Source organism: Chiloscyllium plagiosum, unplaced genomic scaffold (genome assembly GCF_037043375.1).
Source record: "Chiloscyllium plagiosum isolate Xiang-an unplaced genomic scaffold, Cpla_swu_hap1 HiC_scaffold_27, whole genome shotgun sequence".
Taxonomy (NCBI): domain Eukaryota; kingdom Metazoa; phylum Chordata; class Chondrichthyes; order Orectolobiformes; family Hemiscylliidae; genus Chiloscyllium; species Chiloscyllium plagiosum.
In genome coordinates, this window is record NW_028270165.1 from 91,286,492 (window position 1) to 91,314,462 (window position 27,971).

The 27,971-nt window shown below is 47.7% G+C and overlaps 2 protein-coding genes across 2 annotated transcripts in view; both read left to right on the plus strand.

The window, feature by feature from the left end:
• Positions 1 to 7,739, plus strand: part of LOC122546867 (uncharacterized) — a 92,377-nt gene extending 84,638 nt beyond the window's left edge. The window contains exons 3-4 of the mRNA XM_087975453.1: positions 4,188 to 4,218; positions 4,938 to 7,739. Of these exons, the coding sequence (XP_087831579.1) occupies positions 4,188 to 4,218; positions 4,938 to 6,025 (1,119 nt within the window). The 3' untranslated portion in view covers positions 6,026 to 7,739. The remainder of the gene's footprint in view (positions 1 to 4,187; positions 4,219 to 4,937) is intronic.
• Positions 7,740 to 8,507: 768 nt separating this feature from the next.
• On the plus strand, positions 8,508 to 25,852 carry LOC148144998 (sulfhydryl oxidase 1-like). The gene is made up of 3 exons (XM_087975454.1): positions 8,508 to 8,548; positions 10,382 to 10,711; positions 25,323 to 25,852. Exons 1-3 carry the CDS (start codon positions 8,508 to 8,510, stop codon positions 25,438 to 25,440), a joined length of 489 nt encoding a protein of 162 aa, XP_087831580.1. The 3' UTR covers positions 25,441 to 25,852.
• Positions 25,853 to 27,971: the final 2,119 nt, after the last annotated feature.

Sequence of the window (27,971 nt, forward strand, 5' to 3'; positions counted from 1 at the left end):
AGACGTCTGCACGGGGGGATGGGCGGGGCCGGGGATGGGCGGGGCCGGGGGTGGGCGGGGCCGGGCCGGGCGTGGGCGGGGCCGGGCGTGGGCGGGGCGGGGCCGGGGGTGGGCGGGGCGGGGCAGGGCCGGAGGGTGGGCGGGGCGGGGGAGCCTCACCGTCACCAAGCAACAGCCACCTCGCGCTACAACTGCTCATTCACAAAAACAAACTCTCCCGTCTCTTGAGAACGATAGAAAGGGACAAGGTGAGTAAATGTACCAACAATCAAAACTGGATTCTGAAGGTCACAAAACTTGAAACTAAAAACGATGTTTCTGAATGGTGTGCATTGTAACAAAATTGACTGCACACATTGAAGAGAATAATTATGATCTGAGACTCCTTACAGAGGCATGGCTTCAGGATGACAAGGATTGGATCCTGAATATCGAGGTAGTAGTCAAATCGGAAGCTAGGTGAAGGTAGAGGCTTGACGCTGCTCATCAAAGTACTAATCACAGGTGTCAGCTTGGATTCAGGTCCTGATTTCTCTGTCCTCTGGGATGTCCCTGTTCTCACAGAGTCAGATATTGGTCTATTCTCTGCTCTGCTAGATTTCTGCTGAAGCCTTGACCCCACACCCCTACACCTTCTGGAACAATAAAACATTCAATTATTCAAGACCCAAGCCACAATCTCCCAACCTGTCAACCATCCCCAGACACAGAGAGTAGTCCTAGCGGGGAATCAAACAAGAAAAACAGAACAAAATTAGAAATAAATAAATGCTCATGCTTAATGTTTGTTCATGGGGAAGTAAACCAGAAATAGGGCTCTCCCACGATTCTTATAGTGCCGCTCTTGAGGCATTCTCTCACCCTAACATCTAACTATTCATACCCAGCTATGATTTATAACAATATTTACACCAGCAGAATTAAAGCATCTGTTGTCGAGTAGACATTGGGATATACAGCATGAAATAGACTTTTCTCTGTCTCATTCACACACATACACATCCATGGGGGTGAATTTGTATTTGCAGATACATTCTATTTTTCTCAAAAAATGTACAATATACAGGCAGTCAATCCATGTATTATTTTGTAAATTCCACGTTGGAAATAGAACCAGTCTGATTGGGATACAGACAGATCCTGACTTCACACCTTTAATGCGTTGTCAGAGCTGAGATGTCACCTTTTGTTCTAAAACCTTGAGTTATTTCAAGAAGATGTCTTTCAGGAAATTCTGCGATTTACAAATGAATGATACAAGCAGCCCATACTAAAAGATGAAAGACTTAACAATCCAGAGTTTTTCAATATATCATTTCAGTGCACTGTAATGTTTTTCCATCCATTCTATGCCTTATGATTTTATTCTCCACAATCACGTGATGAAGGAGCCATGCTCCGAGTGCTAGTCATAGAGATGTACAGCATGGAAACAAACCTTTCATCCAACCCACCCATGCCGACCAGATATCCCAACCCAATCTAATCCCCTCTGGCAGCACCCAGCCCATATCCCTCCAAACCCTTCCTATTCATATACCCAACCAAACGCCTCTTAAACATTGCAATTCTACCCACCACTTCCTCTGGCAGTTCATTCTATACCTGCACAACCCTCTGCATGAAAAGTTGTCCCTTAGGCCCCTTTTAAATCTTTCCCTTCTCACCTTAAACCTATGCCTTCTAGTTTTTGACTCCCCCACCCTGGGGGGAAAAGACTTAGGCTATTTGCCCTGTCTATGCCCCTCACGATTTTATAAACCTCTCTAAGGTCACCCCCCAGGCACTGATGCTCCAGGGGTAAAATAAATGCCCCAGCCCCTCTCAGTCTGTGTAACTGGTTAAAGCTCCTTCCCATTGTCAGTTCATTGGGACACATACACTCATTCTGTGTAACCAGATAAAGCTCCGTTCACTGGTGTGTTCCTCTCTGAGTGCTTCTCTGCTCACATTGATGTCCAGTTCCTTTTGAAGCAGGTCGAATTTCTGTTTCCAGATTCAACCCCCCCCCCCCCCCCAATGATATTGAGTGACCCTGTCAGATCTTATTTTGGAATTTCTTCCAAGATTTCTGTCTGCAGATCTGATACCCTGTTAGCAAAGTTGAAACAAGTCATCACTGTCTGTACCGAATAGAAATTCTGATTATATTGTTTGTGTCTGTGTGTTTAAAGTACTAACCCAGTAACATGCAAACGGTACTATTGATTTAAAATACACAAGAGACGTGAGGAGGGAGGTGTCAGGTCCTGGCACACTCTGAACCCTAAGAGGGTGTTCCAAAACATTTCAAAATGAGGTGGATGGCCATAGAGCTGTACAGCACAGAAACAGTCCATCTCGTCCATGCTGAATAGATATCCGAAATTAATCTATCCAATTTACCAGCACTTGCCCATATTCCTCTAAACTCTGCCTATTCACATATCCATCCAGCTGCCTTTTAAAAATTGTATTTGTGCCAACTTCCACCACTTCCTCTAGCAGCTCATTGCACACACGCACCACCCTCTGTGTGAAAAAGTACAAATCTATGCCTTCCTCATCCCCCGTTTTACCTGTACCGATACCTTCGGGGATCTCTGAACTTGGACAGCAAGGACCCTTTGTTCCACTGCACTCTGTAGGGATCTACTATTTATTGCTTACTTCCTTCCCTTATTAAATTTCCCAAACTGCCTGCAGATTAAATTCCATAGTTCTGCCCCATTTACTAGCTGATAGATATCAGAGTGTAGCCGGAGACCATCCTCCTCCCTATGAACAATACCACCTTTCCAGCATTTACTCCTGGACAGAGGGGACAGCACTGTCTCCAGCTCAGCAGTGTGTTTGTTAGCTAATCAGCATGTTCAACTATATTAATTAAAAGTACCTCACGCTAGCTATACAATAAACCATGATGTTAGTTCCCATTATCTCTTTAGTTGCGCCCTTATAGTTTTTCCTACATTCTACTTAATGGTATTCTAATATCACGGTTAGAGATTTAATGTCAGCTTTTGGAACAATGGTCTTGCATTCCAGACCCTACTTAATATTTTCCTCATGTCATGATTAGATATTTATTATCAATAGTCTCAAGCAGGCTGACTCTACTAATTATTAATTAGATATTTAATATCATGTCCCAAATATTTATTGTCCCAATCCTGTCAATCATATTTAGCAGGTGAGGCTAACTTTACTGACTGTTATCTCATCTTGCCATAGTGACCTTTCAGCCTCAACCTTACTCTGGTAATTCGTGTAAGAGCTTTCCACTATCCTTTGCAACAAACCGGCAGTGGTCTCCATGCTCTAACCCTTCCCATGCTTTCATGCTCTTTATTTTCCATACTATCTAAAAATAGGCTCAGAGTTGTAGAGCACAGAAACAAACCCTTCGGTCCACACCGACCAGATGTCCTAAATTAATCTAGTGACCCATTTCCCAGCATTTGCCCCCTATCCCTCTGAATCTTTCCTATTCATATCTGCATCCAGATGCATTTTAAATAATGTAATTGTACCAGCCTCCACCACTTCCTCTGGCAGCTCATTCCATATACATACCATCCTCTGTGCGAAAAGATTGCCCCTTAGGACCCTCAGAAATCTTTCCCCTCTCACCCTAAATCTATGCCCTCCAGTTCTGGTCTCGGCGTCTTGCCCCCACAATAAGGGGGAAAAACATACAAAAATTGAGCAGCCAGACAAAATGCAAAAGGAATAAAATACCGAGCCACAGGGGGAAAAAATTGTGGCTCTATCTTTTTTCCCCTGTTGGCATTTGGACACTTAAAATCTGTCAGTAACACCAACATCCCCGTAGAGCATACTGCGCATGTTTATCGGTGTCAGCAACGCAGTGCGCATGCTGGCCAGTGTCAGCAAAACACTGGGCATGCTCATCGCTGAACGCAAACAAGGCGCGAGACCTTCTTTTGATTGACCAATAGGCAGCATTGGAGGACTGGAAGGAGACTGGTCCTCCTGCCAATCAGAGCCAGTCCATTGTCTGAATACGGAAGTTGGACCATGAACTTCTCAAGCTGCGACTCCTGATCCTCTCTCTCCGAGTAAAGATTGAGCTTTACCCAGACTGCAGATTCCTTCCTGTGTCCCAGATATGTGAGTACGGCACTCTCTTATCTCGCTCCCTTTTCCATCTTTTTTCATTCTGTGATTCAATTGTTGACTTTCAGCAACTGAAAGGAAAGAGAGTGAATTCGGCAGGTACAGACTCCGGAAACATTGATCCAAGTCTGTATCTCAATTGGCAAAATAGTTCGGCAGGAGGCATCAGATGGTGGAGAAGTCGACGTATCGGGTGTAATCCTTCTTCAGGGCTGGGGCTGGGTGCAGAAGCTGCAGATAAAAGGGGGTGGTGGTGAAGTAGGGATAGGTCGAGACAGTTAGAGGGTACCACCTGGTTGGTCAATGGGTGGAATGAGTCTGGTTGGTGGCAGGGAGGAGTCATGTCTTGGCATTTTTTTTGCTTTTTCGTCCCTGTAAGATCCTGATGAGGAGAATTAGAGCGGAGTGAGAACAGAGGGGGGGGGGGGGAGAGAGTGGGATGGTGCTTTCAATTTTGTGGAATAATAAAAGAAAAGAATATTCTGCAAAAAGTAGAATTGCTTGTTCAGAATTTCTACCCTGCACTGGCAGTGATGAGCTTTGTAATCTATTCTGACAGAGTTTTTGAAGATTTGAAGAGGAAAATTTCAAAATCAACAGATGAAGGGCTTATGCCCGAAATATTGACCCTCCTGCTCCTCGGATGCTGCCTGACCTGCTGTGCTTTTCCAGTGCCACATTTTTCAACTAACTCTCCAGCATCTCCGGTCCTCACTTTGATGTCAATGTCTGACGGTCACTCAATCCACTGGGGCCAGCAAACATTTTAGACCGTGATTTCTGTGAGAGGGATCAAAGCTTTTTGGTTCCTGTTTGAGTATGTTTTCAGCATCAGGTGGGACTGTGCGTGGAGACTGAAACCGTGATACGGCCTGGAAAAGGCATTTCACGGCAGGGAGGGCTCTACACGTGTTTGTGTGCAGCTGAAGCTGTGGCCATGGAGAGACCTGAGGAATCCCGCCCTGTGGAGAAACCGTGGAAGTGTGGCAACTGTGGGAAAGGCTTCCGTTTCCCGTCTGCCCTGGAGACTCATCGGCGCAGTCACACCGGGGAGAGGCCATTCCCCTGCACCGACTGCGGAAAGGCCTTCAGACATTCCTCCCACCTGCTGGACCACCAGCAGGACCACACTGGGGAAAGGCCTTTCTGCTGTCCCGAGTGCGGGAAGGCCTTCGTGTTTTTCTCGGCCCTGTTGGCCCACCAGCGGGTCCACACAGGAGAGAGGCCGTTCAGCTGCCCTGAGTGTGGGAAGGCCTTCAGGTATTCCTCCACCCTGCTGAGCCACCGGCGTGTCCACACGGGGGAAAAGCCCTTCAGCTGCCCCGAGTGTGGGAAGGCCTTCAGCGATTCCTCCACTCTGCGGAGTCACCGGCGTGTCCACACAGGGCAGAGGCCGTTCAGCTGCCCTGAGTGCGGGAAGGCCTTTAGCCACATCTCCTCCCTGATGAGGCACCAGCAGATCCACACAGGGGAGAGGCCCTTCACCTGCCCCGAGTGCGGGAAGGCCTTTACCCAGGCCACCACCCTGCTGACCCACCAGCGTGTCCACACGGGGGAGAGGCCCTACAGCTGCCCCAAGTGTGGGAAGGCCTTCAGCAGTTCCTCCACCCTGCTGACCCACCAGCATGTCCACACGGGGGAGAGGCCATTCACCTGCTCTCAGTGCGGGAAGGGCTTTACCTGCTCCTCCAACCTGCGGAGCCACCAGCGGGTCCACACGGGGGAGAGGCCCTTCAGCTGCCCCGAGTGTGGGAAGGCTTTCAGCACATCCTCCACCCTGCTGAGGCACCAGCGGATACACACAGGGGAGAGGCCGTTCACCTGCTCTCAGTGCGGGAAGGGCTTCACCTACTCCTCCCACCTGCGGAAGCACCAGCGAGTTCACGTGCCATCGCAGGGAGATTGAAGGAGTGACGGCCAAGGGCCATTATCGATTGGACTATCAACCGGTTCCGGGGACTCCCGGGTTCGAATCCCGCCACGACAGATGGCAGAATTGGTATTCGGTCAGAAATGTGGAGTTCGGAATCTAACGATGAGACCCTTTCAGGGAGGGGGTTGGGGGTGGGGGGGAGAAAGCCCCCATTTCTCTCCCTTGTTAGGGAAGGGAACCGCCGTTGTGGGAAAGGATTCACTCAGTCGTTCCAGCTGCACCCTTTACCTGGTCTGGCCTACACGTGACTCCAGACCCACAGCAGTCAGGTTGACTCTACACTGCCCTCCCCCCACTGGCAAATGAGCAGGGAGAAACTTAGTTGGAGACAGGGTAAGGGTTGAAATTGCTGAGTGAGGCAATACTTCCTCCGGGTGACGGCTGTACCAAGGATCCGATTACAAAGGGACAACTTGGTGCTGGTCAATAGTAAAGACAGTGAGGGGGGTGGGACAAGGGGAGGTGTGGTGTGTGCACTTTCACCTTGAGATGTTCAAAAAGCAACTACTTTTTCTCTGCCTTTTTGCTGGGGGGGGATCTGAAGTTGCAACAAAGTTTGGGTTGCAATAAAGGTTACCTGAACTTAACACCGGGCTCAGACTTTCATTGAAAGCTTTGAGCTCCAAGAGCAGTTTTAAAGCTGCTCATTTCTTTCCACCTCCTGCACTAAGTTTAGAACATAGAACATAGAAGAATCCAGCGCAGAACAGGCCCTCGATGTTGCGCCGACCTGTGAACTATTCTCAGCTTGTCCCCCTACACTATCCGAAAAACAACCATGCACTTATCTAAGGAATGTTTAAATCTCCCCAATGTGGCTGAGTTGACTACTTTAGCAGGGAGGGCATTCACATCCTTCCCACTCTCTGCAAAAAGAACTTGCCTCTGACATCTGTCTTTAATCTATCACCCCTCAATTTGTAGTTATGCCCTCTCGTACAAGCTGACGTTGCCATCCTTGGAAAGAGTCTTTCACTGTCTACCATATCTAATCCTCTGATCATCTTGTATGTCTCTTTCAAATCCCCCCTTAAGCCTTCTTCTTTCCATTGAGAAAAGACCCAAGTCTATCAGCCTTTCCTCATAAGACCTTCCCCTCCCCCTTTATTCTATTTCATTTAGCAAATAGAATAAAGACTGCTTCGGTCCTCTCTTTGCTCTTCTTAACTCTCTCTTTCAATCCTTCCTCGATGATCTGTAATTCTCTATCACCTCATGTGTACCATATTGCCTCATCAATACATAAGCCTCATGGAACAGCATCATAAGACACAGAACTTATATCAAAAGATCAGTGTCATGCAACTGATAGAATATATTGAACAAACTTAGATAGTCTTCATCTCTTAGAATGGGTGCGGGCTTTGGTTCATTAATATGTAACAATGTTCTTGAGATGACTTAAGGTTTTATTTAAAAAAAAAGACATCTCCGCTCAGACAATGCATTAAAGGTGAGATTTGTGTCTGTCAGTATTCCAATCTTGAATCAGACTGGTTCTGTTTCCAAAGTCAGAATTTGTAAAATATTACATGCATTGACTGCCTGCAGATTGTGTGCTTTTTGAACAAAATTGAATGTATCTGCAAATATAATTCTGCCAATACAATTTCACCCCATAGAATAGTGTGTGTGCATGAGAGAATGAGAGTGTGTGCACGGGAGACTGCTGAGCCAGGTGAGGGCCCATGGTGTTCGGCGTGAGCAACTGGTATGGATTGAGGATTGGCTGTCTGATAGAAGGCAGAGAGTTGGGATAAAAGTGTCTTTTTTGGAATGGCAGCCGGTGACAAGCAGTGTCCTGCAGGGTTCAGTGTTGGGGCCGCAGCTGTTCACATTATATATTAATGATCTGGATGAAGGGACTGGGGGCATTCTAGCGAAGTTTGCCGATTATATAAAGTTAGGTGGACAGGCAGGTAGTACTGAGGAATTGGGAGGCTGCAGAAGGATCTAGCCAGTTTGGAGGAGTGGTCAAGGAAATGGATGATGGAATTTAATGTGAGCAAATGCGAGGTCTTGCACTTTGGAAAAAAGAATAGAAGCATGGACTACTTTCTAAACAGTAAGAAAATTCGTAAAGCCAAAGTACAGAGGGATCTGGGAGTGCTAGTTGAGGATTCTCTCAAGGTAAACATGCAGGTTGAGTCCGTGATTAAGAAAGCAAATGCAATGTTGTCAATTATCTCAAGAGGGTTGGAACATAAAAGCACTGTTGTGCTACTGAGACTTTATAAAGCTCTGGTTAGGCCCCATTTGGAGTACTGTGTCCAGTTTTGGTCCCCACACCTCAGGAAGGACATACTGGCACTGGAGCGTGTCCAGCGGAGAGTCACACAGATGATCCCTGGACTGGTAGGTCTAACATATGAGGAACGGCTGAGGATCCTGGGATTGTATTCATTGGAGTTTAGAAGATTAAGGGGAGATCTAATAGAAACTTACAAGATAATACATGGCTTGGAGAGGGAGGACGCTAGAAATTGTTTCCATTGGGCGAGGAGACTAGGACCCGTGGACACAGCCTTAGAATTAGAGGGGGTAAATTCAGAACAGAAATGCGGAGACATTTCTTCAGCCAGAGAGTGGTGGGCCTGTGGAATTCATTGCCACAGAGTGCAGGGAGGCTGGGACACTAAATGTCTTCAAGGCAGAAATTGATAAATTCTTGATGTCACAAGGAATTAAGGGCTACGGGGAGAATGCGGGTAAGTGGAGTTGAAATGCCCATCAGCCATGATTGAATGGTGGAGTGGACTCGATGGGCCGAATGGCGTTACTTCCGCTCCTATGTCTTATGGTCTCATAGACAGACATGGGGGGGCGGGGGGTGTTTAGATACATAGTTCCTTGGAAGTTTCATCACTGCTCGACAGGGTGGTTAAGATGGCATTTCGCAACATTGCCTTCATTGTTCACCCCATTGAGTATAGGGGTTGGGACATCATGTTGAGGTTGTACAGGATGTTGGTGAGGTCACTTTCACAGTACTGAGTACAGTTCTGGTGGCCCTGTAATAGGAAGAATACTATTAGAGAGGGTTTGATAAAGATTTACCAGGATGTTGTCAGGACTGGAGGGTTTGAGTTATAAAGAGAGGCTGGGACTTTATTCACTGGAGCACAGGAAGTTGGGGGGGGTGACCTCATTGAGATTGATTAAATTATGAGGAGTGGGAGGTAAGGTGAATAGCAAATGGCTCTTGCTTAGCGTAGGGGAACTCAAAACTAGGGGGCTTTTTTTTAATGTGAGGAGAGAGATTTAAAAGGAACTGGAGGGGCAACATTTTGAAAGAGTGATTTGCATGTGGAATGAACTTACTGAGGATGTGGTAGTTGCCGGTACATTTACAACATTGAAACAGCATTTGGATGGGTACATGAATAGAAAGGTTTAGAGGGATATGGGCCAAATGTAGGCAAATGGGACTGGTTTAGTTTGGAATCCTGGTCGGCATGGACGAATTGGACCGAAGTATCTGTTTCTGTGCTGTATACCTCAATTGAAACCAGTAGAATTCTGATGGCAGCTTGACAGGATAGATGCAGATAAAATGCTCCTTTATGGGGAGGGTCATAGAATTCCGACAATGTGGAAGCAGGCCATTCAGCCCATCTATATCACTCTGGCCCTCTGAACAGTATCCCACCCATACCCAACTCCTTACTCCGTGTTTCCCATGGCCAATCCACCCTAACCTGGACATCCCTGGTCACTATGGGTAACTTAGCACGGCCAATCCTCCCTAACCTACACCCGAATCTATAAATTACCTTCTCAAGAATGTAATTTAAATGCAGAGCTTTTCTAAGAAAAATGTCAGTCTTGACTTAACATTGGGACACAGACAGAATTCACACCTATTGTCTCTACTTATAAATAGGGCAACGAGTCTTCGAAATGTAGGTTCATTTAGATATAACTGCGTCACTTTACATATGAAGATATCCCTTTGAATGTGCCCACATCCCTTTGAAATGTAATCTCGTCCATTTAAACCTCTTTATTTGCAGAAATACCCGTTAAAATGTCCACGTCCCTTTAAAATGCAGATTGCCCCCTTTCGATATGACGCCGTTCCGTTAGATGTGGGAATATCTGTTTAAATTGAGCCGTGAGCTTTCCCAATGTAGACAGGGCTCCTGGAAACGTGGCAGTGTCCCCCCTGCAGCTGCAGAGCGAGACAGGAGAGTTTGTTTTTGTGAATGAGCAGTTGTAGCGCGAGGTGGCTGTTGCTTGGTGACGGTGAGGCTCGCCCGGCCCGGCCCCGCCCATCCCCGGCCCGGCCCCGCCCATCCCCGGCCCGGCCCCGCCCATCGTCCCGTGCAGACGTCACGCGGGGCCGAAGGCGGTTGGGAGGAGAAGTCGCTCGAGCGAGGAAGCGGCGGGAGGGCGGCCGTTAGGAAAATGGCGCCGCGCGGCCCGGGGCAGACACCCGTCACTGGCCGCCGCCGCCTTCCTGGCGCAGCTGCTGTGTCACGGCCACACCGGCCGGCTGTACAGCAGCCAGGAGCCGGTGAGCATTCTGGAGGCGGATGGGGTTAAGGGCCTGCTTGGGAACTCGTCGGCCGCCGGGGTGGTGGAGTTCTACTGGTCGTGGGGCGGCCCCTGTGTCAACTATGGGGCCACCTGGAAGGTACTGGGCCCGGGACGTGAAAGGTGAGGCAGGTTGTGGGGGGGACGGAGGGGAAGGAATGTGGGGCCTGTCCTGTCATAGTGACATTTTACACTCACTTTCCATCGGCTTTTACTGGCGCTTGTGCTGTTTCCCCCTCACTGTGTGTTTAATCCTTGTGCTGTTTACCCCTCACTGTGTTTAATCCTTGTGCTGTTTGCCCCTCACTGTGTGTTTAATCCTTGTGCTGTTTGCCCCTCACTGTGTGTTTAATCCTTGTGCTGTTTCCCCCTCACTGTGTGTTTAATCCTTGTGCTGTTTCCCCCTCACTGTGTGTTTAATCCTTGTGCTGTTTCCCCCTCACTGTGTGTTTAATCCTTGTGCTGTTTGCCCCTCACTGTGTGTTTAATCCTTGTGCTGTTTGCCCCTCACTGTGTGTTTAATCCTTGTGCTGTTTCCCCCTCACTGTGTGTTTAATCCTTGTGCTGTTTCCCCCTCACTGTGTGTTTAATCCTTGTGCTGTTTCCCCCTCACTGTGTGTTTAATCCTTGTGCTGTTTCCCCCTCACTGTGTGTTTAATCCTTGTGCTGTTTCCCCCTCACTGTGTGTTTAATCCTTGTGCTGTTTCCCCCTCACTGTGTGTTTAATCCTTGTGCTGTTTGCCCCTCACTGTGTTTAATCCTTGTGCTGTTTGCCCCCTCACTGTGTGTTTAATCCTTGTGCTGTTTGCCCCCTCACTGTGTGTTTAATCCTTGTGCTGTTTACCCCTCACTGTGTGTTTAATCCTTGTCCTGTGTACCCTTTGCTGTTACTTGTGCAATTGCTGAGGGTAGTGTGTAAATACTGGTGAAGGAGATTATGCACCAGCATGTATATGTTCCTCAGTCATTGAAGGGCAGGACCTGTTGCGAATAGTTAGTAAAACATGTGGTGCACTGAGCCTTGTTAACATGGATATAGTTTGTTATTTGGAAAAGTAGACTTTTTATTATTTTGAGTCATAGAGATGTATAGCACGGAAACAGACCCATTCGGTCCAACCTGTCCATGCCAACATGCTATCCTAAATTAATATAGTCCCCTTTGCCAGCACTTGACTCATCCCTCTAAACCCTTCCTATTCAGATACTCAGCCAGATACCTTTCAAATGCTGTAATTATACCGGCTTCCACTACTTCCTCTGGCAGCTCATTCCATAGATGCACCATCCTCTGCATCGAACCGTTGCCCCTCAGTTACCTTTGTGGTCTCACCCTAAACCTATGCCCTCTAGTTGTGAATCTCACCCCAACACTGGGGAAAAGACATCAAAACATTGAGCAGCCAGACAAATGCAAAAGCAATCAAATATTGAGCCACATGGAAAAAAAATTACGACTGTGCACTTTTTGTTCTCCCATAGGAATTTGGACACTTAAAATCTGTCAATGACACCAGCATTGCTACAGTGCATATTGTGTACACTCCTCAGTGTCAACAAGCAGGGCACACGTTTGCTGGTGTCACCAAAATATTGGGCGTTTTCCTTGCTGTCGGCAGAAAAGGGGCGAGACCTACGTTTGATGGACAAATAAGGAGGACCGGAGGGAGAATTGTCCTCCTGCCATTCGGAGCTCCCCTATTGGTGAATGTGGAAGTTGGACCATGAGGTTCTGAAGCTCCTGCTCCTCCTCTCTCTGAATGAAGATTGAGCTTCACCTCAGACTGCAACTTCTTTCCTCTGTCCAACATCTGAGAGTGCGGCACTCTCTTTTCTGACCCCCATTTCCGTTTACGTTTCATTCTGAAGTTCAGTTGTTGACTTGGAGCAACTGAATGGAATGGGAGTGAATCCAGTGAGAGGAAAGAGTCTGGAAAAGTTAGTCCAGGCCTTTGTTCTCAATTAGCAAAATAGACAGGTAGGAGACTGAAAGAACGCAGCAAGCCAGGCAGTATCAGGAGGTGGAGAAGTCGAGGGATCTGGTGTACCCTTGTTCAGGTCTGGGGTGGGTAGAGGGAGAGCTGTGGAACAAGGGTGTGCTGGGGTCAGGGTATTGAAGTGGGGATAGGTGGAGACAGGTAGAGGGTACATTAGGTGCAGGAGTAGGCTATTCTGCCCTTCGAGCCAGCACTACCATTCATTGTGATAATGGCTGATCATCCTCAATCAGTATCCCGTTCCTGCTTTATCCCCAAAACCTGGTACGACCTGGTTGGTGAATGGGAGGAAGGAATCTAGTTGGCAGGGAAGAGTGGAAGAGGATGGGATGGGAGATTATTTGAAATTGGAGAACTCAATGTTGAGTCCTCCGGGATGTTGACTGCTCAGACAGAAGATGAGGTTTTGTTCCTCCAATTTGTGGTTTGGTTTGTTGTGGTAATGGAGGAAGCCAAAAATAGTCATGTCAGAAGGGGAGTGGGAAGGGGCATTAAAATGGGTAGAGACTGGGAAGTCAGCTCAGCCTCTGCGGACCCGGCTGTGATGCTCAGCAAACCGTTCCCCAAGTTTACGCTCGATTTCCCGATGTAGAGAAGACCACAATTGGCAAAGCACAGCAGGTCAAGCAGCATCCGAAGAGTAGGACAGTCGAAGTTTTGGGCACGAACCCTTCGTGTCCTTCTGTGCCAGTTGTCAGACAGGTGCAGCAGGCAATGAGCAAGGAAAGTGGTATATGAGCAAGAGGAATTAAGTTCAGAAGTGAGGATGTCTTCCTGCAGTTAGGGGGCCATTGAATATATTCAAGGCTGAGTTCATCTGATTTTTATGTGAATGTTTATGGGGAAGGCAAGAAAATGGTTTTAAGACTAGTACAGGGCCGAGTTACAGAGCCATGCAGCACAGAAACAGACCCTTCAGTCCAACTAGTGAAAATGGAGGGACTGATTGTGGGATGGAGATTTTCAGCTTCCAAGGAACAAGAGAGGAAAGAGTTCACTATAAATTAGAATTTATGGGATCGGTTGATGAGCCGAGGCGTGTCAGTTGGAGGTTAATTTAGAGAAATCAGAGGTTTGCATTTTGGTCAAGCAATCCAGGCAGGACTGACACAGTTAAGGGGGGTGTTGCAGAATAAAGAGACCTTGGAGTGCTGGAGTCTCAGGTGGACAGATTAGTGAAGGCAGCGTTAGGTTTGCTTTCCTTCATTGCTCATAGCATTGAGTATAGGAGTTGTGCGATCATGTTATACACACTTCCCACTCGAAAGTGTTATCTAACTGCTTAACTGTTTCTGTTCTTTGGTATGTTAATCCCAGAACCTGTTTTCAGTAACTTTCTCAAGAACGTAATTTAAATGCAGAGCTTTTCTATCAAAAATGTCAGGCTGACTCGACATTGGGACCCAGACAGAATTCACACCTATTGGTGGGTCGGCTGGGACTTTTTTCACTGGCGCACAGGAGGTTGAAAGGTGAAGGTATCGGGTGCCTCATTAGCAAATTTGCAGATGGGCATTCAGATTGATGGAATATCAGATAGTGAAGGGGACTGTCAGACGATACAGCAGAATATAGATCGGAGAGTTGGGAAGAGAAATGGCAGATGGAGTTCAATCCAGACAAATGCGAGGTGATGCATTTTGGAAGATGCAATTCAAGAGTGAGCTATACAGTAAATGGAAAGGTCCGGGGGGAAATTGATGTACAGAGAGATCTGATTTCGGGTCTATTGTTCTCTGAAAGTGGCAATGCATGTCAATAGAGTGGTCAAGGCAGCATACAACACGCGTTCCATCATCGGACGGATTGAGTAAAAGAGCTGGCAGGTCATGTTAAAGTTATATAAGATTTTGGTTCGGCCGCATTTGGAATACTGCGTACAATTCCGGGTCGCCAGATTTCAAAAAGGATGTGGATACGTTTGGAGAGAGTGCAGAGGAGGTTCACCAGGATGTTGCCTGTTATGGAGAGCGCTAGCTATGAGGAGAGGTTGAGTAGATTAGGATTATTTTCATTGGAAATAAGGAGGTTGAGGGGGGGGGGGTCCTGATTGAGGCATAAAAACCATGAGGAGTGTAGACAGGGGTGGATAGGAAGAATTATTTTACCAGAGGGGAAGATTTAATTACTCAGGGTCACGAGTTCAAAGTAAGAGGAGTAAGGTTTGAGGGAGATATACATGGAAAGTTCTTTACACTGAGGGTGGTGGGCGCCTCGAATGCATTGCCAGCGGAGGCAGTAGGGGTGGGATCGATAGCATCATTTAAGATGTATCTAGACAGATACATGAATGGGCAAGGAGCAGAGGGATACAGATCCTTAGAAAATAGGTGGCAGGTTTAGATAGAGTATCTCGATCAGCATAGCCTTGGAGGGCTGAAGGGCCTGTTCCTGTGCTGTAAGGTTCTTTGTTCTCTTTATAGAGGTTTACAAAACCCCAAGGGGCATAGATAAGGTGAACGGCATGTGTCGTTTGAAGATGAGGCTGCAAATTAAGGTGAGAGGAGAAAGACTTAAAAAACACATGAGGAGCACCTTTTTTTTTAAACAGTGGTTTGTGTGGAATGAATGTCCAGAGGAAATGGTGGAAGCAGGTTGAGTAACAACATTTAAAAGACATTTGGATAAGTACATGAATAGGAAAGGTTCAGGGGGATATGGGGCAAACACAGGCAGGTGGGACGAGTTTAGTTTGTGAATATAGTCAGCATGGACTAGTTGGGCTAAAGGGTCTGTTCTGTGCTGTATGACTCTGTAACTGTTCTGTACTGGTCTTAAAATCATTTTACTTGCCTTCCCCCATAAACATCCACTTCATTGATGTTCTAAAATCAGATGAACTCAGCCTTGAATATATTCAATGACCCCCTAACTGCAGGAAGACATCCCGACTTCTGAACTCAATTCCTCTTGCTAATATACCTCTTGCCTTGCTGATTGCTTGCTGCATCCGTCTGACAACTGGCAGTGACTGGTGTGGAAGGACGCTGAGGCCACTTTTTACATCCACACATCATTCCTGAGGAAGGGCTTGTGCCTGAAACGTCGATTCTCCTGCTCCTCGGATGCTGTCTGACCTCCTGTGCTTTGCCAGCAGTGCACTTTTCGACTCTGACTCTCTAGCATCTGCTGTCCTCACTTTGACATCAATCCATCAGGAACATAATGATTTTTGACTGATTCTGTGAGAAGGAGCAAAGCAGTTTGGTTCCTGTTTGAGCACGTTTTCAGCAGCAGTGGGACTGGATGAGAAACTACAAACTGACTACAAACCACTACTACAACTACTACAAACTACTACAAACCGACCGACTCCCACAGCTACCTGGACTACACCTCCTCCCATCCTGCCCCCTGAAAAAACGCCATCCCATTCTCCCAATTCCTTCGACTCCGCCGCATCTGCTCCCAGGAGGACCAGTTCCAAAACCGTACAACCCAGATGGCCTCCTTCTTCAAGGACCGCAATTTCCCCCCCCCCCGACGTGGTCGACGATGCCCTCCACCGCATCTCTTCCACTTCCCGCTCCTCCGCCCTTGAGCCCCGCCCCTCCAACCGCCACCAGGACAGAACCCCACTGGTCCTCACCTACCACCCCACCAATCTCCATGTACAGCGCATCATCTGCCGTCATTTCCGCTACCTCCAAACGGACCCCACCACCAAGGATATATTTCCCTCCCCTCCCCTATCAGCATTCCGTAAAGACCACTCCCTCAGTGACTCCCTCGTCAGATCCACACCCCCCACCAACCCAACCTCCACTCCCGGCACCTTCCCCTGCAACCGCAGGAGGTGCAAGACTTGCGCCCACACCTCCCCCCCCCCCCCCCTCACCTCCCTCCAAGGCCCCAAAGGAAACTTCCATATCCGCCACAGATTCACCTGCACCTCCACACACATCATCTATTGCATCCTCTGCACCCGATGTGGCCTCCTCTATATTGGGGAGACAGGCCGGCTACTTGCGGAGCGTTTCAGAGAACACCTCTGGGACACCCGGACCAACCAACCCAACCACCCTGTAGCTCAACATTTCAACTCCCCCTCCCACTCCACCAAGGATATGCAGGTCTTTGGACTCCTCCATCGTCAGACCACAACAAAACGACGGTTAGAGGAAGAACGCCTCATCTTCCGCCTAGGAACCCTCCAACCACAAAGGATGAACTCGGATTTCACCAGTTTCCTCATTTCCCCTCCCCCCACCCTGTCTCAGTCAAATCCATCGAATTCAGCACCGCCTTCCTAACCTGCAATCTTCTTCCCGAGCTCTCCGCCCCCACCCCAGTCTGACCTATCACCCTCACCTTGACCTCTTTCCACCTATCACATTTCCGACGCCCCTCCCCCAAGTCCCTCCTCCCTACCTTTTATCTTAGCCTGCTGGACAAACTTTCCTCATTCCTGAAGAAGGGCTTATGCCCGAAATGTCGATTCTCCTGTTCCCTGGATGCTGCCTGACCTGCTGCGCTTTTCCAGCAACACGTTTCCAGCTCCGACTGGATGAGATACTCTACTGTTGCAGGCCCTGAGTGCAGAACCTGGGAAGAGGAACTCACGGTGGGGAGGGGCTCCATACGCATTTGTGTGTGGCTGAAGCTTTGGCCATGGAGAAACCTGAGGAATCCCACCCCGTGGAGAAACCGTGGAAGTGTGGCGACTGCGGGAATGGCTTTCGTGCCCCGCCTTTCCCGGAGATTCATCGGCGCAGTCGCACCAGGGAGAGGCCATTCCCCTGCCCTGTCTGCGGGAAGGCCTTCAGCAAGTCCTCCAACTTGCTGACCCACCAGCGGATCCACACAGGGGAGAGGCCCTTTAGCTGCGGGAAGGCCTTCACTAATTCATCCACGCTGCTGAGGCACCAAAGAAGGGGGAGAGGCCCTTCACCTTCCCACACCTCTTGGGAAGGCCTTTATGCAGGTATTTTCCCTGCTGATCTACCGGCCGGTCCAAACGGGGGAGAGTCTCTCCAGCTGTCCCAAGTGCGGGAAGGCCTTCAGTGATTTCCCCCAACTTGCTGACTCACCAGCGGGTCCACAAGGGGGAGAGGCCATTCCCCTGCCCCGCGTGCAGGAAGGCCTTTACCCAGGCCTCCAACCTGCTGAGGCACTGGCGGATCCACAGATGGGAGAGGCAATTCAGCTGCCCCGAATGTGGGAAGGTCTTTACCCACACCTCTGCCCTGGTGACCCACCAATGGATCCACACAGAGGAGAGGCCCTTCAGCTGCCCCGAGTGCGGGCCGGTCTTCACCCGCTCCTCCTACCTGCGGAGCCACCAGCGAGTTCACGTGCTGTTGCAGGGTGATTGAAGGAATGATGGCCGAGTGCCATTATCGACTGAACTATCGACCCAGTTCCAGGGATCCCGGGTTCAATTCCCACTGCGACAGATGGTGGAATTGGAATTTGGTCAGAAATCTGGAGTTCAGAATCTAACGGTGAAACCAATGTTGGTGGGGTTGGGGTGGAAGAAATCCCCCATCTCATTCACTCAGTTCCTTTTTAGGGAAGGAAACTGTCATTGTGGGAGAGGATTGACTCAGTTGTCCCAGCTGCATCCTTTACCCGGTCTGGCCTACACGTGACTCCAGACCCACAGCAGTCTGGTTGACTCTACACTGCCCATCCAACTTACTTGGATACAGGATACGGGTTGAAATTGCTGAGTGAGGCAATACTTTCTCCGGGTTAAGGCTGTACCAAGGATCCAATTACAAAGGGTCAACTGGGTAGTGATCAATAATGAAGCAAGTGAGGGGTTGGAGGGGGTGTGTGCTTTTTGGCCTTGAGGTGTTTTTAAAAAATTTCTACTTTTTCTACACCTTTCTGCTGAGAGATTCTGAAGCTGGAACAAAGTTGGGTCGCCATAAAGATTACCTGAGCTTCACGCCGATCTCAGACTCTCGTTGAGAGCTTTGAACTGCAACTGTTTTTTGTTTTTAAAGTGCTCATTTCTTACAGGTGAAAGTGAGAACTGCTGATGCTGGAGATCAGAGTCAAGATTAGAGTGGTGCTGGCAAAGCACAGCAGGTCAGGCAGCATCCAAGGAGCAGGAAAATCGACATTTTTCGGGCAACTTTGATTTTCCTGTTTCTCTGATGCTGCCTGACCTGCTGTGCCCATTTCTTACAGCCTCCTGTTCTATGTTTCCAATGTTGTGTATCGGTTGCAGCAGTGAATGAGTAGCCAGTATTGTTAGAAATTGTAAATTTTTCAAGAGTGCAGGTACTACATCATGTCATCGGCATTGCACAGTTTCCTGGCAGCACTGGGAGTTGCGGGCTGTGTCCACTGGAAACTATGTGGAGGTGCTGGTGTTGGACTGGGGTGGATAAAGTTAAAAATCACACAACACCAGCTAATAGTCCAACAGGTTTATTTGTAAGCATGAGCTTTCAGAGCGCTTAATCAGGTAGCTGTGGAGCATGGTCATAAGTCACAGAATTTATAGCAAAAGATCACAGTGTCATGCAACAGATAGGACATATTAAACAAATCTAGATTGCAGATTAATCTTTCATCTTTTAGTATGGGTTGCACGTTTCAGTTCATTAATATGTAATCCCCCGAACTACTTTTAATTCACCTTCTTGAGATGATTCAAGGTTTTATAAAAATAGATGACATCGCAGCTCAGATACTGCACAAAAGTGTCTGTATTCCAATCTTGAATCAGACTGGTTCTACTAACCAAAGCAGGAATTTATAAATATTACACGGATTGACTGTTTGCAGTTTGTATGATTTTTGAGCAAAATTGAATATATCTGCAAATATAATTCTGCAAATGGAAGTTCACTCCATTGACTTATGTGTGACTGTATCTGCAGGAGTGTATGTGCGTGCGTATGCGAGTTTGCGCATACATGCAAATGAAATGTGTGTGAGATGGAATATAAGCCTGTGAGTTGGTGAGTGTGTTAGGGTGTGTGTGTGTGTCTGAGAGAGCGAGAGATAAAGGCAAGGGGTTGCATTTTGCTAAAACAAGGAAGGGCAGGACTTGGACCATGAATGGTAGGGCCCTGCATTGTGGGGGGCGGGGCAGTGGCGTGGAGGGGTTCCGGTACATAAAGTTAAAAATCTCTAAACACCAGGTCATCGTCCAACTGGTTTATTTGGAAGCACAAGCTTTCGGAGTGCTGCTCCTTCATGGGGTGTTTGTGGAACAGGATCATAAGACACAACTATCTGATGAACGAGCAGCGCTCCAAAAGCTAATGCTTGCAAATGAGCCTGTTGGAGTATCACCTGGTGTGGTGTGAATTTTAACTTCGTACACCCCAGTCCAACACCGGCATCTCCAAATCGGGGACATAGTTCTTTGGCAGTTGCATCATTGGTAGACAGGGTTGTGAAGGAGGCGTTTAGCACACTTTCCTTCATTGTTCACCCCGTTCAGTGTAGGAGTTGGGACATCACGTTGTGGTTGTACAGGATATTGGGGAGACCACGTGGAGAGTACTGAGTACAATTCTGGTCGCCCTATTGACGACCACAAGTTGTCGGGTGACCTTATTTCGATGTATAAAGTCATGGGGCGTGTAGGAAAGGTAAATATCACAGGGGGAAGAAAGGGTGGCTCTCCCCTTTTTAACTTCTCTTGGCATTCAGACACTTAAATTCTGTCAGTAACAGCAGCATCGCCAGAGAGCAGACTGCGCGTGCTCGCCGGTACAAGGATGAAACTGCGCATGCTCCTCACTGCACGCAAAGCGCGCGTCGCGACTTTCTTCTGGTGGGCCAATCGGAAGCCTTGGAGGACCGGAAGGTGACTGGTCCTCCTGCCAATCAGAGCCTTCCTATTGTCTGAATGCAGAAGTTGCAACACGAGCTTCGGAAGCAGCTGCTGCTCTGTCTGTGAATGAAGAGTGAGTTTGTTCCAGACTGTAACCTCCCTCCCCTGTCAACCATCTGTGAGTACGGCACTCTCTTCCCAACTCCTTTTCCTTTTTTTTCATTCTTGGATTCAATCTTTGACTTCCCTTTCCTTTCGGTTGCTGCAAATGAATGCACGGCGTGGACCGATTCGGGAAAAGGTTTTCATGAACAGAGAGTGGTTCATGTATGGGATGAATGTCCAGAGGTAGTGGTGGATGCACATACAGATGCAACGTTTAACAGACATTTGGATAAATACCTGAATAGGCACGGTGCGGAGGGATATGGGCTAAACACTGGCAAGTGGCACTAGTTCAGTTTGAGAACATAGTCAGCTTGGAATAGTTGGGCTGAAGGATCCGTTTCTGTGCTGTCTAACGTAACTGTTCTGTTGTGGTCTTAAAACCATTTTCTTGCCTTCCATTTTAAACGTGGTTACTGTACCTGCATCCAACACACAAAGCGGTCAAAAAAACCACCTCAACCACACAACATAAATATCCACACTTTGTTGTTCAAAAATCAGGCGATCTCAGCCCAGGCATCAATGTGGACTTCAACAGTTTCCTCATTTCCCCTTCCCCCACCTCACCCTAGTTCCAAACTTCCAACTCAGCACTGTCCCCATGACTTGTCCGGACTTGTCCTACCTGCCTATCTCCTTTTCCACCTATCCACTCCACCCTCTCCTCCCTGACCTATCACCTTCATCCTCTCCCCCACTCACCTATTGTACTCTATGCAACTTTCTCCCCACCCCCACTCTCCTCTAGCTTATCTCTCCACGCTTCAGGCTCACTGTCTTTATTCCTGATGAAGGGCTTTTGCCCGAAACGTCGATTTCCCTGCTCCTTGGATGCTGCCTGAACTGCTGTGCTCTTCCAGCACCACTATTCCCAGAATGTGGTTTCCAGCATCTGCAATCATTGTTTTTACCCCTATCCTATCCAGTCATTTCTGCTGGTGGATGAGACCAGGCCTCAAGTTGAGGGGAGTAGATTTTAGATTATATTAGATTACTTAGTGTGGGAACAGGCCCTTCACCACAATAAGACCTCCCCACCCCTCTGAAGAGCAACCCACCCAGATCTACTTCCCTACATTTACCCCTTAACCTGACACTACAGGCAATTTAGCATGGCCAATTCACCTAACCCACACATCTTTGGACTGTGGGAGGAAACCAGAGCACCCGGAGGAAACCCACACAGACAGTTGCCCGAGGCAGGAATTGAACCCGGGTCTCTGGCACTGTGAGGCAGCAGTGCTACTCACTGTGCCACCGTGCCATTTAGGACAGATGAGGAACTGCTTTTCCTGGAGAGTAGTCAATCTATGGAATTCTCTGCCCAAGGAAGCAGTGGAGAGGCATCTTCATTAAGTATATTCAAGACACAATTGGATGGGTTTTCATGGTCAGGGAATTAAGGGTAGTTGCGATAATGCAGGGAGGAAGATCTGAGCCAATGGATATATCGGCCACGATCAGCTCGGATTTCAGTTTCCCACAGAGTAAGATATTGGTCTGTTCTCTGCTCTGCTAGATTTCTGCTGAAGCCTTGACCTGCATCCCCACACCTTCTGGAACAATAAAACATTCAGTTATTCAAGACTCAAGCCACAATCTCCCAGCCTGTCAACCATCCAGACAGAGTGTAGTCCTAGCTGGGAATCAAACAAGAGAAATAGAATAAAATTAGAAATAAATAATTGCTCGTGCTTAATGTTTGTTCATGAGGAAGTAAACCAGAAATAGGGCTCTCCCAGGATTCTTATAGTGCCCCTCTTGAGGCACTCTCTCTCCCTAACATCTAACTATTCATACCCAGCTATGATTTACAACAATATTTACATCAACAGAAATAAAGCATCTGTTATCAAGTAGACATAGGCATATACAGCACAAAATAGACTTTTCTCTGTCTCATTCACACACATACATCCATGGGGGTAAATTTGTATTTGCAGAATTATATTTGCAGAGACATTGTGCATTTTTTGAGAAAAATAAAATCTGCAGGCTGTTCAATCCATGTAATATTTTGTAAATTCCACTTTGGAAATAGAACCAGTCTGACTCAAGATTGTGATGCAGACAGACTCTGACTTCACACTTTTAATGCATTGTCAGAGCTGAGATGTCACATTTTGTTCCAAAACCTTGTTATCTCAAGAAGATGTCTTTCAGGAAATTCCGCGATTTTCAAATGAATGATATGAGCAGCTCATACTAAAAAATGAAAGACTTAACAATCCAGGGTTTTTCAGTATATCATTTCAGTGCACTGTAATGTTTTTCCATCCATTCTCTGCCTTATGATTTTATACTCCACAATCACCTGATGAAGGAGCCATGCCCCGAGTGCTCGTCATAGAGACATAAAGGTGTACAGCACAGAAACCGACCCTTCGGTCCAACTCATCCATGCCGAGCAGATATTCCAATCCACTCTAATTCCCCCTGGCAGCACCCAAGCCATATCCCTCCAAACCCTTCCTATTCATATACCCAACCAAATGCCTCTTAAACATTGCAATTGTACCCACCTCCACCACTTCCTCTGGCAGTTCATTCCATACCTGCACAACCCTCTGCATGAAAAGTTGTCCCTTAGGTCCCTTTCAAATCTTTCCCTTCTCACCTTAAACCTATGCCTCTAGTTTTCGACTCCCCCACCCTGGGGGAAAAGACCTAGGCTATTTTCCCTAACTATGCCACTCATGATTTTATAAACCTCTCTACGGTCACCCCTCAGGCTCTGATGCTCCAGGGATAAAATAAATGCCCCAGCCCCTCTCTGTCTGTGCAACTGGTGAAAGCTCCTTCCCTTTGTCAGCTCACTGGGACACATACACTCATTCTGTGTAACCAGTTAAAGCTCAGTTCACTGGTAGTTCCTCTTTGAAGCAGGTCGAATGGATTTCTCTTTCCAGATTCAACCACCAATGATATTGAGTGACCCTGTCAGATCTTGTTATGGAATTTCTTCCAAGATTTCTGTCTGCAGATCCTCCCCTTCTGATACCCTGTTAGCAAAGTTGAAATAAATCATCACTGTCTGTACCGAGTAGAAACTCTGATTATATTGTATGTGTCTGTGTGTTTAAAGTATGAACCCAGGAACATACAAATGGTATTATTGATTTAAAATACACGGGAGACATGAGGAAGGAGATGTCAGGACCTGGCACTCTCTGAACCCTAACAGGATGTTCCAAGTGGTAGTGCAAACATTTCAAAATGAAGTGGATGGCCATAGAGCTGTACAGCACAGAAACAGTCCATCTCGTCCATGCTGACTAGATATCTGAAATTAATCTATCCTATTTACCAGCACTTGGCCCATATCCCTCTAAACCCTACTCATTCACGTACCATCCAGGTGCCTTTTAAAAGTTGTATTTGTGCCAGCCTCCACCACTTCCTCTCGCAGCGCATTGCACACACGCATCACACTGTGTGAAAAAGTACAAATCTATGCCTTCCTCATTCCCCGTTTTACTTGTACTGATACCTTCGGGGATCTCTGAACTTGGACAGTAAGGTCCTTTTGTTCCTGAGCACTCTGTAGGGATCTATTATTTATTGCTTACTTCCTTCCCTGAGGTGTTGTCCCTCCAATTTGCGGTTTGATTCGTTGTAGCAATAGAGGAGGCCAAAGATGGTAATGTCAGAAAGGGGGTGGGAAGGGGAATTGAAATGGGTGGTGACTGGGAACTCTGGTCGGCTCTGTGGACCCGGATATGATGCTCAGTGAACCATTCCCCAAGTTTGTGCTCGCTCTCCCCGATATAGAGAAGACCACAACTGGCAAACACATGGCAAATGCAGTACCACAATATGAAGTTATAGCCTTTGCTGTGGAAAAAAAGTAGAAAGGAAGTGCATTGTTTAAATGGAGATGTAATTGGATGTGGAGAAAGTGAGAACTGCAGATGCTGGAGATCAGAGTCAAAAAGTGTGGGACTGGAAGAGCACGGTAGGTGAGGCAGCATCTGAGGAGCAGGACAGTTGGCTTTTTGGGCACGAGCCCTTCATCAGGAATGATGTGTGGATGGACAAAGGAGCCTCAGCATCCTTCTACATCAGTCGCTGCCAGTTGTCAGACATGTGCAGCAAACAATCAGCAAGGCAAGTGGTATATTAGCAAGAGGAATTGAGTTCAGAAGTGGGGATGTCTTCCTGCAGTTAGGGGATCATTGAATATATTCAAGGCTGAGTTCATCTGATTTTTGAACAACAAAGAAGTGGATGTTTGTGGGGGAAGGCAAGGACATGGTTTAAGACCAGTACAGAACAGTTAGAGTCATACAGCACAGAAACAGACCCTTACGTCCAACTAGTCATAGAGATATACAGCATGGAAACAGACCCTTCGGTCCAACTCGTCCATGCCGACCAGATATCACAACCCAATCTAGTCCCATCTGCCAGCACCTCGCCCATATCCCTCCAAACTCTTCCCATTCATATACCCATTCAGATGGCTTTTAAATGTTGCAATTGGACCAGCCTCCACCACTTCCTCCTGCAGCTCATTCGATACATGTACTACCCTCTGTGTGAAAAGGTTGCCCCTCAGATCTCTTGTTTCTTTCTCACCCTAAACCTGCCCTCTTGTTCTGAGATGTCAGTCTTGACATTTTTGCTTTTCTGCCCCTGTAAGATCCTGAATCAGCACCTTCAGGAGAATTAGTTAGAGCTGAGTGAGAACAGATTGGTGGGGGAGAGAGTGGGATGGTGCATTCAATTGTGTGGAATAATAAAAGAATATTCCACAGAAAGTAGAATTGCTTGTTCTGAATTTCTACCCTGCACTGACAGTGATGACTTTTGTAATCTCTTTTTACAGCGTATTTGAAGATCTGATGGCGGAAGTTTCTCAATCAACAGATGAAGGGCTTCCTGACCCTCCTGCTCCTCGGATACTGTCTGACATCCCCATGCTTTTCCAGTGCCACATATTGTGACTGACTCTCCAGCATTTGCGGTCCTCACTTCAACATCGATGTCTGACAGTCACTCAGTCCACCAGGACCGCAACGATTTTCGACTGATTTCTGTGAGAGGGATCAAAGCTTTTTGGTCCTGTCTGAGTATGTTTTCAGCATCAGTGGGACTAGATGAGAGACCCCACTGTTGCAGCGCACTGAGTGTGGAGCCTGAAACAGTTATACGGCCTGGGAAGAGGAATTCACAGCAGGGAGGGGCTGGAAATGCGTTTATGTGCAGCTGAAGCTTCGGCCATGGAGAAACCTGAGGAATCCCGCCTCGTGGAGAAACGATGGAAGTGTGGCGACTGTGGGAAAGGCTTTCATTTTCCATCTGCTCTGGAGAGTCATCGGCGCAGTCACATTGGGGAGAGGCCATTCCCCTGCCTTGTCTGCGGGAAGGCCTTCAGACATTCCTCTCACCTACTGGCCCACCAGCGGGACCACACGGGGGGAAAGGCCCTTCAGCTGCCCAGATTGTGGGAAGGTCTTCAAATTTTCTCTGCCCTGTTGGCCCACAGGCGGGTCCACACGGGGGAGAGACCGTTCAGCTGCTCTGTGTGTGGGAAGGGCTTCAACTATTCCTCCGACCTGCTGAGGCACCAACGGGTTCACTCAGGGGAGAGGCCCTTCAGCTGCCCCGAGTGCGGGAAGGCCTTTACCCAGGTCTCCACCCTGCTAAGGCACCAGCGGATCCACACGGGGGAGAGGCCGTTCACCTGCTCTTGGTGCTGGAAAGGCTTCACCCGCTCCTCCCACCTGCGGAAGCACCAGCGAGTTCACGTGCCATCACAGGGGGATTGAAGGAGTGACGGCCGAGTGCCTTTATCGATTGGATATCAACCCGGTTCTGGGGACTCCCGGGTTCGAATCCCGCCACGACAGATGGCAGAATTGGTATTTGGTCAGAAATGTGGAGTTCGGAATCTAACGATGAGACCGTTTCAGGGAGAGGGTGGTACGGGGGAGAAAGCCCCCATCTGCTTCCCTCTCTCCCTTGTTAGGGAAGGGAACCGCCATTGTGGGAAAGGATTCACTCAGTCGTTCCAGCTGCATTCTTCACTCGGTCTGGCCTACACGTGACCCCAGACCCACAGCAGTGTGGTTGACTCTACACTGCCCTTCCCCCACAGGCAACTGAGCGGGGAGAAACTAACTAGGAGAGAGGGAATGGGTTGAAATTGCAGAGTGAGGCAATACTTCCTCTGGATTACGGCTGTGCCAAGGATCCAATTACAACCTGGTGCTGCCTAATAGTAAAGACAGTGGGGTGTGTATGGGCTTTGCTCTTGAGCTGTTTAAAAAGCTGTACTTTGTCTATGCCTTTTTGCAGGGGGGCCATCTGAAGCTGTTACAGAGTCGGGTCACAATAAAGGTTACCTGAACTTACCGCCGGGCTCAGACTCTCATTGAAAGCTTTGAGCTCCAAGAGATTGTTTGTTTACAGCTGCTCCTCTCTTTCAACCTCCTGCAGAGTTTCCAATTTCGTGTAACAGATGGAGCAGTGAATGAGTAGCTGGTATCGTTAGAAATTGTAAATCTTTCAGGTACTGCATTGTTTCATTAGCATTGTAAAGTTTACTGGCAGCACCAGGAGGTGTGGGCTGTGTTCACTAGAAACGATGTGGAGATGTCGGTATTAGACTGGGTTGATAAAGTTAAAAAAAATCATACAATACCAGGTTACTGTCCAACAGGTTTATTTGGAAGCACTAGCTTTGAGTGCTGCTCCTTCATCGGGTAGCTGTGGAGCAGCATCGTTAGACACAGAACGTATATCAAAAGATCAGTGACATGCAACTGATAGAATATATTGAACAAGCCGAGATTGCTGTGAAGTCTTTCATCTCTTAGAATGGGTGCGGGTTTTGGTTCATTAATGTGTAACTGCCAGAACAGTTACATTCTTTTAAGTCACATTCTTGAGATGACTTAAGGTTTTATAAAAAAAAAAAGATATCATCTCAGATCAGACAATGCATTAAAGGTGTGAGATTTGAGTCTGTCAATATTCCAATCTTGAATCAGACTGGTTCTATTTCCAAGGAGGAATTCATAAAATATTACATGGATTGACTGCCTGGAAATTGTGTGCTTTATAAGCAAAATTGAATGTATCTGCAAATATAATTCTGCCAATACAAATTCACCCCAAAGAATTGTGTGCGCGTGCATGTGAGTTTGTGTGTGAGTGTGTGTACATGGTTGGTAAAGTGTGTGTGTGTGATGGAGTATAAGCCTGAGAGAGTATTGGGGGAGGGGAAAACGTGTGTGTGTGTGTCTGAGGGGGAGCATGTGTGTGAGAGGTATTAATACAAGCAAGGGGTTGCATTTTGCTAAAACAAGGAAGGGCAGGACTTGTACAGATAATGGTAGGGCCCTGGGTCATGTTATAGAACAGACAGGCATGGGGGGGAGTGGTGTTCAGGTACATAGTTCGTTGGAAGTTGCATCACAGGTAGACAGGGCAGTTAAGAAGGCATTTAGCAGCATAGCATTCATTGTTCACA